The following is a 13,481-nucleotide window of genomic DNA, read 5'->3' as shown; positions in this document are numbered from 1 at the left end:
AGGCTGTGCCAGGCTGTGCCAGGCTCTGCTGGGTCCTGGTGGGGCTGTGCCAGGCTGTGCTGGGCTGTGCCAGGCTGTGCCAATCTGTGCCAGGCTCTACTGGGCTCTGGTGAGGCTGTACCAGGCTGTGCCAGGTTCTGGTGAGACTCTGGTGGGCTCTGGTGAGGCAGAGGATGGTGGTGGCGCTGCCCAGGGACAGGGTGGGGCTGGGGGAGGGTCAGGAGCTGGGCTGGGCTGGGCCGGGGGCTCCCGGGGTCCCTCCCGGCTCTGGGTGTTCGGGGCTCGGAGGGAGCCCGGAGGGGTTTCCTGGCTGAGCCCCCTGTCCCCTGCAGACACCGCCTGTCCCCGCGGCTACGCCCGCATGAAGGGCGTGACCTGCGAAGGTAACGGGGTGGGAACGGAGGGGTGGGAACGGAGGGGTGGGAATGCGGGGGTGGGAATGGAGGGGTGGGAATGGAGGGGTGGGAACGGAGGGGTGGGAATGGAGGGGTGGGAATGGAGGGGTGGGAATGCGGGGATGGGAACGCAGGGATGGGAATGGAGGGATGGGAATGCGGGGATGGGAATGCGGGGATGGGAATGGAGGGATGGGAATGGAGGGGTGGGAATGGAGGGGTGGGAATGGAGGGGTGGGAGTGGAGGGGTGGGAATGGAGGGATGGGAATGCAGGGATGGGAATGCAGGGATGGGAATGGAGGAGTGGGAATGCAGGGATGGGAATGGAGGGATGCAGGGATGGGAATGCAGGGGTGGGAATGGAGGGATGGGAATGGAGGGATGGGAATGGAGGGATGCAGGGATGGGAATGCAGGGGTGGGAATGGAGGGATGGGAATGCAGGGGTGGGAATGCAGGACTGCGGGATGGGAATGGAGGGGTGGGAATGCGGGACTGCGCTGGGGAGGGGAGCGCTGGGGAGGGGAGCACTGCGTCCTTAGGGTTGGCCTTTGGCTGTGTGTCTGTGTGTCTGTCTGTGGTCTGTCTATCTGTGTCTGTCTGTCTGTGGTCTGTGTGTGTCTGTCTCTATCTGTCTGTGTGTTTGTGTCTCTGTGTCTGTCTGTCTCTGTGTGTCTGTGTGTGTCTGTCTGTGTGTCTGTGTATGTGTGTCAGTCTGTGTGTGTCTGTGTGTGTCTGTCTGTGTGTCTGTGTGTCTGTGTGTCTGTCTGTGGTCTGTCTGTGTGTGTGTCTGTGTCTGTCTCTCTATCTGTCTGTGTGTCTGTCTGTGCATCTCTGTGTCTGTGTGTGTGTCTCTCTGTCTGTCTGTGGTCTGTCTGTCTGTGGTCTGTGTGTCTGTCTGTCTGTGTGTCCGTGCCACCTCCTGGCTCTCTTTGCTCCCCGTTCTCACGGCTCCATCCCCACTTGGCTCCTGCTGGGCTGCTCTGGGCTGCTCTGAGCTGCTCCCGCTGCCGTGGGAGCCCCTCGGGGCCGCCCTGGCCGAGCCCCCCCTGCCCTGTCCCCTGCCCTGTCCCCTGTCCCTGTCCCCTGTCCCTGTCCCCTGGCCGATCCCCCTCCCTGTCCCCGCAGATGTGAACGAGTGCGAGGTGTTCCCCGGCGTGTGCCCCAACGGCCGCTGCGTCAACTCCGCCGGCTCCTTCCGCTGCGAGTGCCCCGAGGGGCTGACCCTGGATGGCACTGCCAGGACCTGCGTGGGTGAGGGCACCCCCTCCCTGCCCTCCCAGCTGCTCCCTCCTCACCAGCAGTTCTTGGGAATACCTGCAAGACCCCCAAACCCACAGAGTTCTGTGTCCCCAAGTCCAGCTGGTGACAGCATTGTCCTTCCTGGGTGGCTTCAGGAGTGACCAAATGGCCCAGGGGTCAAAGGCAGAGCTAGAACAGCTCCTGGGCACCAGTGCCAAGCTCCTGCCCTTGGTTTGGGCCACCTGTGCTCGCAGCACTGTGTTTGAGGAGAGCCTGGATGGGGTTCAGGTGACAAGGTGGTGTTGGCTCACCTGATCATCTCAAAGTTCTTTTCCAGCCGAAATTCTGGGATTCTGTGAGGGTCCCTCCTCTGACCCTGCTGCCAGCAGTCCGTGCTGTGCAATCCTTTCCAAAAAACACTTTTCTATCCCCACGGTGCTGTTTGGAGGACAGCCCCTCTCCAAAGCCACCCCAACCTGTCACAGGAGCAGAACCCGTGTCCCCAACCTGTCCCCAGCCCATCCCAGGAGCAAAACCCGTGTCCCCAACCTGTCCCCAGCCTGTCCCAGGAGCAGAACTGTCCCCAGCCTGTCCCCAGCCTGTCCCAGGAGCAGAACCGTGTCCCCAGCCTGTCCCGTGCCTGTCCCCAGCCTGTCCCAGGAGCAGAACCGTGTCCCCAGCCTGTCCCGTGCCTGTCCCCAGCCTGTCCCCAGCCCGTGCCAGGAGCAGAGCCGTGCCTGCCCGGGGCTCAGGGCTGCTGTGTCCCCAGCTGTCCCCAGCTGTCCCCAGCCTGTCCCCAGCCCATCCCAGGAGCAGAACCCGTGTCCCCAGCCTGTCCCCAGCCTGTCCCCAATCCGTCTCAGGAGCAGAACCGTGTCCCCTGCCTGTCCCCTGCCTGTCCCATGAGCAGAACCCGTGTCCCCAGCCTGTCCCCAGCCTGTCCCCAGCCTGTCCCCAGCCTCTCCCATGAGCAGAACCCAATCCCCATCCTGTCCCCAGCCCGTCCCAGGAGCAGAACCATCCCCTGCCTGTCCCCAGCCTGTCCCCTGCCTGTCCCCATCCTGTCCCCAGCCCGTCCCAGGAGCAGAACCCAATTCCCAGCCTGTCCCCAGCCTGTCCCCAGCCTGTCCCCAGCCTCTCCCATGAGCAGAACCCAATCCCCAGCCTGTCCCCAGCCTGTCCCCAGCCCGTCCCAGGAGCAGAACCCAATTCCCAGCCTGTCCCCAGCCTGTCCCCAGCCTGTCCCCAGCCTCTCCCATGAGCAGAACCCAATCCCCAGCCTGTCCCCAGCCTGTCCCCAGCCCGTCCCAGGAGCAGAGCCGTGTCCCCAGCCTGTCCCCAGCTGTCCCCAGCCCGCCCCAGGAGCACAGCCGTGCCTGCCCGGGGCTCAGGGGTGCTGTGTCCCCAGCCTGTCCCCAGCTGTCCCCAGCCTGTCCCCAGCCCGCCCCAGGAGCAGAACCGTGTCCCCTGCCTGTCCCCATCCTGTCCCCAGCCTGTCCCCAGCTGTCCCCAGCCTGTCCCCAGCCCGCCCCAGGAGCAGAACCGTGTCCCCTGCCTGTCCCCAGTCTGTCCCCAGCCCGTCCCAGGAGCAGAACTGTCCCCTGCCTGTCCCCAGCCTGTCCCCAGCTGTCCCCAGCCTGTCCCCAGCTGTCCCAGGAGCAGAGCCGTGCCTGCCCGGGGCTCAGGGCTGCTGTGTCCCCAGCTGTCCCCAGCCTGTCCCCAGCTGTCCCAGGAGCAGAGCCGTGCCTGCCCGGGGCTCAGGGCTGCTGTGTCCCCAGCCTGTCCCCAGCTGTCCCAGGAGCAGAGCCGTGCCTGCCCGGGGCTCAGGGGTGCTGTGTCCCCCCAGACGTGCGGGTGGAGCAGTGCTACATGCGCTGGGACGAGGACGAGTGCACGGAGCCGCTGCCGGGGAAGTTCCGCATGGATCTGTGCTGCTGCTCCGTGGGCTCTGCCTGGGGCTCTGACTGCGAGGAGTGTCCCCGGGTGGGCTCCAGCGACTTCAAGGCTCTGTGTCCCCGCGGGCCTGGCTTTGCCAACCGGGGGGATGTGCTCTCGGGGCGGCCCTTCTACAAAGGTGAGGGGAAATGGGCTGGGCTGGGCTGGGGAAATTCCTGGGGATCCCCTCCCTGCATCCCTGTGATCCCCCTCTGGGCTGGGGGAATTCCTGGAGGGGATTCCTGGAGGGGATTCCTGGGGGGATTCCTGGGGGAATTCTTGGGTACCCCCTCCCTGCATCCCTGTGATCCCCCTCTGAGCTGGAGGGGTTCCTGGGGGGATTGCTGGGGAAATTCCTGGGGGAATTCCTGGGGATCCCCTCCCTGCATCCCTGTGATCCCCCTCTGTGCTGAGGGGATTCTTGGAGGGGATTCCTGGGAGAATTCCTGGGGAAATTCTTGGGGGGATTCCTGGGGACCCCCTGGCTGCATCCCTGTGATCCCCCTCTGGGCTGAAGGGGTTCCTGGGGGGGATTCCTGGGGGAATTCCTGGAGGGAATTCCTGGGGATCCCCTCCCTGCATCCCTGTGATTCCCCTCTGGGGTGGGGGGGTTCCTGGGGGGATTACTGGGGAAATTCCTGGGGGGAATTCCTGGGGACCCCCTCCCTGCATCCCTGTGATCCCCCTCTGGGCTGGGGGGGTTTCTGGGGGGATTCCTGGGGGGATTCCTGGAGGGATTCTTGGGGGGATTCCTGGGGACCCCCTCCCTGCATCCCTGTGATTACGCTCTGGGCTGAGGGGCTTCCTGGAGGGGTTCCTGGCAGAATTCCTGGGGACCCCCCGGCTGCATCCCTGTGATCTCCCTCTGGGCTGAGGGGATTCCTGGGGGGATTCCTGGGGACCCCCCTGGCTGCATCCCTGTGCTCCCCCCTCAGATGTGAACGAGTGCAAGGTGTTCTCCGGGCTCTGCACCCACGGCACCTGCAGGAACACCATCGGCAGCTTCAGGTGCATCTGTGGCAATGGGTTTGCTCTGGATGCCGAGGAGAGGAACTGCACAGGTGAGGGATCCCCCCCTGGGGTCACCCTGCTGATTCTGGGGGGCTCAGCGGGCTGGGGCTGCCCACAGGAGTCCTAAATATTTAGGGACATGGAGAGGGGTCAAGGGCATGGAGGCTGGGATGGACATTGGGGTTTGGAGCAGCCTGGGATTGGGGAAGTGTCCCTGGGATTGGGGAAGGTCCCTGGGATTGGGGAAGTGTCACTGGGATTGGGGAAGGTCCCTGGGATTGGGGAAGTGTCCCTGGGATTTGAGGTCCCTGGGATTGGGGAGGTGTCCCTGGGATTTAAGGTCCCTGGGATTTGAGGTCCCTGGGATTGGGGAAGGTCCCTGGGATTGGGGAAATGTCACTGGGATTGGGGAAGTGTCCCTGGGATTTAAGGTCCCTGGGATTTGAGGTCCCTGGGATTTGAGGTCCCTGGGATTGGGGAAGGTCCCTGGGATTGGAGAAGTGTCCCTGGGATTGGGGAAGTGTCCCTGGGATTGGGGAAGGTGTTCCTGGGATTGGGGAAGGTGTCTCTGGGATTGGGGAAGTGTCCCTGGGATTTGAGGTCCCTGGGATTTGAGGTCCCTGGGATTTAAGGTCCCTGGGATTTAAGGTCCCTGGGATTGGGGAAGTGTCCCTGGGATTTGAGGTCCCTGAGATTTAAGGTCCCTGGGATTTGAGGTCCCTGGGATTTAGGGTCCCTGAGATTGGGGAAGGTCTCTGGGATTGGGGAAGGTCCCTGGGATTGGGGAAGTGTCACTGGGATTGGGGAAGGTCCCTGGGATTGGGGAGGTGTCCCTGGGATTTGAGGTCCCTGGGATTGGGGAAGGTCCCTGGGATTGGGGAAGGGTCCCTGGGATTGGGGAAGTGTCCCTGGGATTTGAGGTCCCTGGGATTTGAGGTCCCTGGGATTTAAGGTCCCTGGGATTTGAGGTCCCTGGGATTTAAGGTCCCTGGGATTTGAGGTCCCTCCAGCCCAAACCATCCTGGAGCTCCGTGGCTCCATCAGGCTGTGGGGTGAAGGGCCAGCCCTGCCCAGGGATGGGGAGTGCTGCTCCCTGTGCTGCCCCAGGGCCTGTCCTTGTCCCCAGACATCGACGAGTGCCGCATCTCCCCCGACCTGTGCGGCCACGGCTCGTGCGTCAACACCCCCGGCAGCTTCGAGTGCGAGTGCTTCGAGGGCTACGAGAGCGGCTTCATGATGATGAAAAACTGCATGGGTGAGCTCCTGTGGGCACACATCCCCAAATTCTGCAGGGATCCAACACCCCTGGCACTTTTGGGGCTCCCTTCACCTGCCCCTCTCCCCTCCCTCCATCCTGGCACCGTTCAGCTCCTCCCGTCTGCCCAAGGCTCGTTTTTATTCTGTCAGAGTCTCATCTGTTTTCAATTGAATAATTCTTGTTTGGAGCTTTAAAAAAATCCCATCAGTGACCTCAGTACCTCGGTTTGTCTCCAGCAGCTCAGCCAGACTCTTGCTGTCCTCTGATTCCTGGCATTCCGTGTTCCTCTCGTCTGTCCAGCCAGACTCACTTGTCTCACTGACCTGCTCTTAATATTCTGCTTTGGCTTGGGCTTTCAAACCACTTCAAGCCATGATTCAACACCATTTATTTATTTTTTCATGTTTTACTCTCTGTGCTGTTTAAAATAAATCACTGGCCCTGGCAGGGGCTTTGTCTTTTCCACACAATTTGTGGTGTGGGTTTCCACGGCTCCCACTGATCATCCTCCTGCTTCTGCTCCGTTCCTGGGGCACTGGGAATGTCACAGTCCTCACCCAGGAGCTGGTGCCTCCATGCAGTAATCTGATTTCTAATCTTTATAGAAGGACATAAATTTAATTGTTCTTTTCATTGTTCTTTTTTTAAAATTTAATGCACGCTGTTTAATGCTCATTGTCCAATTCTGCTTTATCTTTTTTTTTTTTTTTTCTGGGTGACAGGGAGCTGAGTCATCCCACCCCAGAGGGGGTGGTGACATTTTGTCATTGCCTGTGGTCAGGGATTAGCTTCTTCCCACCTGTGTTTGGCAACAGAATTTGGCTTCAGCCTGCTGAGGGAGGAATTCTTTCCAGCCTGGGGCAGTGAAAATGCACCCTGGGCCTCACCAGGAACAGGCTCCCACTGATTTTCATCCCCGTTCTCAGCTGTATCCCAGCCCTCTTTACCTGAAAATCTCATCAATGTTTTGTCCAAGTCAGGGAAAATATCGAAAATATCTCATTGTTGACTTCAAGGCTGGAGTCAGGAAAATAAACACGAGAGGAAAATGAGGTTTTTTAAATACCCCCAACCTCAGTCCCTTTCTTGCTGTCACTGGGGGCTCTTGGCTTCTGCTGAGGTCAAGGCATGAGCTGGGATTGCCCAGGATGCAGGTTCCAGCCAGGAGACCACGGATCCAGCTCCTATGGGATGTCCCCTGTGTGATATTCCCTGTTCTGGGGTCCAGGCCCTGCACTCCTGTGGTATGTTCCCTGTGGGATGTTCCCTGTGGGATGTCCCCTCTTCTGGGATCCCATTCCACTTTCCCTGTCCTATTAACTGTGTGATATTCCCTGTGTGATATCCCTGTGTGATATTCCTGTGTGATATTCCCTGTATGATATTCCCTATGTGATGTTCCCCATTCTGGGATCCCAGACCCAGCTTTCCCTGTCCTATTAACTGTGTGATATTCTCTGTGTGATATTCTCTGTGTGACATTCCCTGTTCTGGGATCCTAGCCTTACTTTCCCTGTCCTATTAACTGTGTGATATTCCCTGTGTGATATTCCCTGGGTGATACCCTCTGTTCTGGGATCCAGACCCAGCTTTCCCTGCCCTGTTAACTGTGTGATATTCCCTGTGTGATATTCCTGTGTGATATTCCTGTGTGATATCCCTGTGTGATATTCTCTGTGTGATATTCCCTGTGTGCTATTCCCTGTGTGCTATTCCCTGTTTTGGGATCCAAACCCAGCTTTCCCTGCCCTGTTATCTCTGTGCTATTCCCTGTGTGATATTCCCTGTGTGATGTTCCCTGTTTTGGGATCCAAACCCAGCTTTCCCTGCCCTGTTATCTCTGTGATATCCCTGTGTGCTATTCCCTGTTTTGGGATCCAGACCCAGCTTTCCCTGCCCTGTTAACTCTGTGTTATCCCTGGGTGATATTCCCCATTCTGGGATCCCAGCCCAGCTTTCCCTGCCCTGTTATCTCTGTGCTATTCCCCGTTCTGGGATCCAAACCCAGCTTTCCCTGCCCTGTTAACTGTGAGATATCCCTGTGTGATATTCTCTGTATGATATCCCTGTGTGATATTTCTGTGTGATATTCCCTGTTCTGGGATCCCAGCCCAGCTTTTCCTGCCTGCCCTGCATTCCTGTGTGATATCCCTGTGCTATTCCCATTCTGGGATCCAGACCCAGCTTTCCCTGTCCTGTTAACTCTGTGATATTCTCTGTGTGCTATTCCCCATTCTGGGACCCCAGCCCAGCTTTCCCTGCCCTGTTATCCCTGTGCTATTCCTGTGTGATATTCCCTGTGTGATATTCCTGTGTGCTATTCCCCATTCTGGGATCCAGACCCAGCTTTCCCTGTCCTGTTAACTGTGAGATATCCCTGTGTGATATTCTCTGTATGATATCCCTGTGTGATATTTCTGTGTGATGTTCCCTGTTCTGGGATCCCAGCCCAGCTTTCCCTGCCCTGTTATCCCTGTGCTATTCCTGTGTGATATTCCCTGTGTGATATTCCTGTGTGCTATTCCCCATTCTGGGATCCCAGCCCATCTTTCCCTGCCCTGTTATCTCTGTGCTATTCCTGTGTGATATTCCCTGTGTGATGTTCCCTGTTTTGGGATCCAAACCCGGCTTTCCCTGCCCTGTTATCTCTGTGCTATTCCCTGTTTTGGGATCCAGACCCAGCTTTCCCTGTCCTGTTAACTCTGTGATATTCTCTGTGTGCTATTCCCCATTCTGGGATCCCAGCCCAGCTTTCCCTGCCCTGTTATCCCTGTGCTATTCCCCATTCTGGGATCCAAACCCAGCTTTCCCTGCCCTGTTATCCCTGTGCTATTCCCCATTCTGGGATCCCAGCCCAGCTTTCCCTGCCCTGTTATCCCTGTGCTATTCCCCGTTCTGGGATGTCCCTCCCTCGGAGGAGCCCCTGGAAGGGACCGTTCCCATTTTCCCGTGCAGACATCAACGAGTGCGAGCGGGACCCGCTGCTGTGCCGGGGCGGGATCTGCATGAACACCGAGGGCAGCTTCGAGTGCATCTGTCCCCCGGGGCACGAGCTGACAGCCGAGGGCCACACCTGCATCGGTGAGGGGACACAGCTGGGGACAGCTCCTGCAGGGCGTCCCGGGAGCTCCTTCCCGTCTCAGCCCCATCCTGGGGGGGAAAGGGAGCAGCCTGCGCTTGGGGAGGTGTCCCTGGTCTGACCTGTGTCCCTGTCCCTGTCCCTGGCCCTGTCCCCATCACTGTCCCTGTGCCTGACCGTGTCCCTGTCTCTGTCCCTGTCCCCATCACTGTCCCTGGCCCTGTCCCTGTCCCCATCACTGTCCCTGGCCCTGCACCTGTTCCTGTGTCCCTGTCCCCTCCCTGTCCCTGCTCCTGTCCCTGGCCCTGTCCATGTCCTTGTCCCCATCCCATCCCCATCCCTGTCCCTGTCCCTGTCCATGTCCTTGTCCCCATCCCATCCCATCCCCATCCCTGTCCCTGTCCCTGCACCTGTCCCTGACCCCATTCCTGTCCCCATCCCTGTCCCTGCTCCTGTCCCCGTCCCTGTCCCTACTCCTGTCCCTGTCCATGTCCTTGTCCTCATCCCTGTCCCCATCCCTGTCCCTGTCCCCATCCCTGTCCCTGCCCCATCCCTGTCCCCTGTCCCCTCTCCCTACTCCTGTCCCTGTCCATGTCCTTGTCCCCATCCCTGTCCCCATCCCTGTCCCTGTCCCCTGTCCCCTGTCCCCTGTCCCTTTCCCTGTCCCATCCCTGCCCCTGTTCCTGTCCCATCCCTGTTCCTGTCCCTGTCCCTTTCCCTGTCCCATCCCTGCCCCTGTTCCTGTCCCATCCCTGTTCCTGTCCCCATCCCTGTCCCCATCCCTGTCCCCATCCCTGTCCCTGGATGATCCTTCAGCTCCCTCCCACCCAAAGCCCCCTGCCCTTCCATGCCAGGTGTGTCCAAGGGGAGGGGCCGAGCTCATCCCCAGCCTTTTGTCCATTTTGATGTCCATCAATGTTCATTTTGCTGCCCCAGTTTGGACACCCAGGGGTGGGTGCCAGCTGGTGGCCTGAGCAGGGCTGGCTGCTCCACGTGCTCTTGTCCCCTCAGACATCAACGAGTGCTCCCTCAGTGACAATCTGTGTCGCAACGGGCGCTGCGTCAACGTCATCGGCACCTACCAGTGCTCCTGCGACCCGGGCTTCCAGGCCACCCCCGACAGGCAGGGCTGTGTGGGTGAGTGCTGCTCCAAATGCTCCTTCCAGAGCCCTGGCACCAGCCCAGAGCCCTCTGAGGGTGATGGGGAATGTCCTGGGTGAGCCACAGCCCAATCCGTGCTGCTGTCACCGGGGTGAGGGGCTGGGGATGGGCAGTGAGTGTTTGCTCGTGGCTGGGGGATGTTTGTGTCCTCTTCTCCCACCCAAAATCCTGCCTGGGCTCAGAGCAGGGCTGGGCTGGCTCCCTGTGGGTGCCTCCAGCTCAGGTGGCCGTGGTTGTCCCCAGACATCGATGAGTGCACCATCACCAACGGGGGCTGTGACACGCACTGCTCCAACTCCGAGGGCAGCTACGAGTGCAGCTGCAGCGAAGGCTACGCCCTGATGCCAGACAAGAGGTCCTGTGCAGGTCAGTGCCCACCCTGGCTCCTGCAGTGCTGCCTCTGTGTCCCCCACAGCTGGCTCCAGGATGAGGGGTCTCGTTTTTGAGTCCCTTCCAAAGGAAGGATGTTCCTGGAGGGATGATTTTGCTTTGCCAGCCGCTCACAATTTGGGATTTGCTCCTCATGCTCCACCATTCCCCTTCCTGGCTTCCTCCCTGCAGATATTGATGAGTGTGAGGACAACCCTGACATCTGTGACGGGGGGCAGTGCACCAACATCCCCGGGGAGTACCGCTGCCTGTGCTTCGACGGCTTCATGGCATCCCTGGACATGAAGACCTGCATTGGTGAGGCCCTGCCCGTGCCCCGGGGCTGTCCCAGCTCCATTGGTGTCCCCAGAGCCAGCCCGGGCTCCTGGGGCTGTGCCAAGCTCGGTTCTGCCCTGCAGATGTGAACGAGTGCGACCTCAACCCCAACATCTGCCTGCACGGCGAGTGCGAGAACACCAAGGGCTCCTTCATCTGCCACTGCCAGCTGGGCTACTTCGTCAAGAAGGGAACCACGGGCTGCACAGGTGAGACAGCACATCTGGGGGAACTCAGCACATCTGGGGGAGCCAGGGGTGCACAGCTGGGGAACAGCACAGCTGGGAGAGACAGGGCTGCACAGCTGGGGGAGCCAGGGCTGCACAGGTGAGACAGCACAGCTGGGGGAGACAGCTGGGAATACAGCACACCTGGGAGAGCCAGGGCTGCACAGCTGGGGGAACTCAGCACATCTGGGGGAGCCAGGGGTGCACAGGTGGGAGAATATCACACCTGGAGTGCACATCTGGGAGCTCAGCACACCTGGGGGAGACAGGGCTGCACAGGTGGGGAACAGCACAGCTGGGGGAGACAGGGGTGCACAGCTGGGGGAACAGCACACCTGGGGTGCACAGCTGGGACAATGGCACATCTGGGGGAGCCAGAGGTACTCAGGTGAGGCTCAGCACACCTGGAGTGCACAGGTGGGACAATAGCACACCTGGAGTGCACATTCTGGGAGCTCAGCACACCTGGGGTGCACAGATGGGAGAACAGCACATCTGGAGTGCACATCTGGGAGCTCAGTTCACCTGGAGTGCCCAGGTAGGAGCTCAGCACACCTGGGTTGCACATCTGGGACAATAGCACGCCTGGGGGAGCCAGGGGTGCACAGCTGGGAGAATATCACACCTGGGGTGCACAGGTGGGACAATAGCACACCTGGGGTGCACAACTGGGAGCTCAGCACACCTGGGGTGCACATCTGGAAGCTCAGCACACCTGGGGTGCACAGCTGGGACAATAGCACGCCTGGGGGAGCCAGGGGTGCACAGCTGGGAGAATATCACACCTGGGGTGCACAGGTGGGACAATAGCACACCTGGGGTGCACAACTGGGAGCTCAGCACACCTGGGGTGCACATCTGGGAGCTCAGCACACCTGGGGTGCACATCTGGGAGCTCAGCACACCTGGAATGCACAGGTAGGAGCTCAGCACACCTGGAGTGCACATCTGGGAGCTCAGCACACCTGGAAGCCGTGAGCAGGGATGGGAACCCCTGGCAGAGCTGCCACAGGCTGTGGGGTGTGTGCAGGGTGCTGGGCAGGCTCACAGGGCCAGGAACTCACCTGTTACCAGGTGCTGGCCAGGCCAGGAGCCTGCCCTTCCTCCTGCACTGAGCTGCAGGCTCCAAACCCAGGCAGCCTCTGCCCCAAAGCCGCGGCAGCTCCAGGAGCTGTTGGTGCCCAAATCCTGGAGCAGGATGATGCCAGGATGGTGCCAGGACGGTGCCAGGCTCGGCCCTGCTGTGCTGGGAGAGCTGAGCCGTGCCAACCCTGCTGTCCTTGCCCTGCAGACATCGATGAGTGTGAGATTGGAGCCCACAACTGTGACATGCACGCGTCCTGCATCAACGTCCCCGGCAGCTTCAAGTGCAAGTGTCGCTCGGGCTGGCTCGGGGATGGGCTCAAGTGCAACGGTGAGTCCTGAGCCGGGAGCTGATCCCTGCTGCAGCCTGCACAAAATGGGGATCAGGAGGGACCTTGTGACAGGAGGGGGGATCAGGGGACAGCAGGACAAGAGGGAATGGCCTCACATGGCACCAGGGGAGGGTCAGGGTGGATATTGGGAAAATCTTGGCCCTGTTAGCATCCCTGGAGGGGTTTAAAGCCGTGCAGATGTGGCACTTGGGGACACAGTGACTGAGCAGCATCGTGGTCATGGCCACAGAGGCTCCCAGGATGTGTTGGAGCTTCCAAGTGCCTGGACAGCCTCTGCTGTGCCCCTGTAGCTGCTCAGGCCAGGACAAAGGCAATAAAAGGTGTCCAAGGCCAGGCTGGACAGGGCTTGGAGCAGCCTGGGCGTCCCTGGGGTGGAACCTTCAGGTCCTTCCCACCCAATCCCCTCTGTGGTTCCATAAGCGAGTCCAGCTAATCCAGGAGCCTGAGGTCATTCCAGACTAGCCAGGCCAGGCCCTGACAGGCTGTTCTCCATGCCCAGACCTGGATGAGTGTGCAACTGAGGAGCACAAGTGCAACCTGAACGCCAACTGCGTGAACACGCCGGGCTCGTACCGCTGCGCCTGCCGCGACGGCTTCAACGGCGACGGCTTCTCCTGCTCAGGTGAGCCCAGGGCTGGCAGCAGGGGCTGGGCTGGCACGGGGACCAGCCTGTCTGAGCCACCAGGACTGGCAGAAAGAGCTGGGATGGCACAGGGACCAACCCCTCTGAGCCCCCAGGGTTGGCAGAAAGAGCTGGGATGGCACGGGGATCAACCCCTCTGAGCCCTGAGCCCCTCTGAGCCCCCAGGGCTGGCAGAAAGAGCTGGGCTGGAACAGGGACCAGCCTGTCTGAGCCACCAGGACTGGCAGAAAGAGCTGGGATGGCACGGGGATCAACCCCTCTGAGCCCTGAGCCCCTCTGAGCCCCCAGGGCTGGCAGAAAGAGCTGGGCTGGAACAGGGACCAGCCTGTCTGAGCCACCAGGACTGGCAGAAAGAGCTGGGATGGCACGGGGATCAACCCCTCTGAGCC

The 13,481-nt window shown here is 60.3% G+C and overlaps 1 protein-coding gene across 1 annotated transcript in view; it reads left to right on the top strand.

Annotated features, from left to right (window-relative positions):
* Positions 1–13,481, top strand: part of FBN3 (fibrillin 3) — a 59,731-nt gene that overhangs the window by 11,799 nt on the left and 34,451 nt on the right. The window contains exons 9-20 of the mRNA XM_033082404.1: positions 333–383; positions 1,524–1,649; positions 3,484–3,711; positions 4,508–4,633; positions 5,710–5,838; positions 8,797–8,922; positions 9,932–10,057; positions 10,325–10,447; positions 10,643–10,768; positions 10,870–10,995; positions 12,305–12,427; positions 12,949–13,071. Coding sequence (XP_032938295.1) covers positions 333–383; positions 1,524–1,649; positions 3,484–3,711; positions 4,508–4,633; positions 5,710–5,838; positions 8,797–8,922; positions 9,932–10,057; positions 10,325–10,447; positions 10,643–10,768; positions 10,870–10,995; positions 12,305–12,427; positions 12,949–13,071 — 1,533 coding nt within the window. The remainder of the gene's footprint in view (positions 1–332; positions 384–1,523; positions 1,650–3,483; positions 3,712–4,507; positions 4,634–5,709; positions 5,839–8,796; positions 8,923–9,931; positions 10,058–10,324; positions 10,448–10,642; positions 10,769–10,869; positions 10,996–12,304; positions 12,428–12,948; positions 13,072–13,481) is intronic.

This window comes from Catharus ustulatus, chromosome 29 (assembly GCF_009819885.2).
Source record: "Catharus ustulatus isolate bCatUst1 chromosome 29, bCatUst1.pri.v2, whole genome shotgun sequence".
Classification (NCBI taxonomy): Eukaryota; Metazoa; Chordata; class Aves; order Passeriformes; family Turdidae; genus Catharus; species Catharus ustulatus.
Note: the sequence above shows the minus strand (reverse complement) of the source record. Positions and strands in the feature narration are given on the sequence as shown.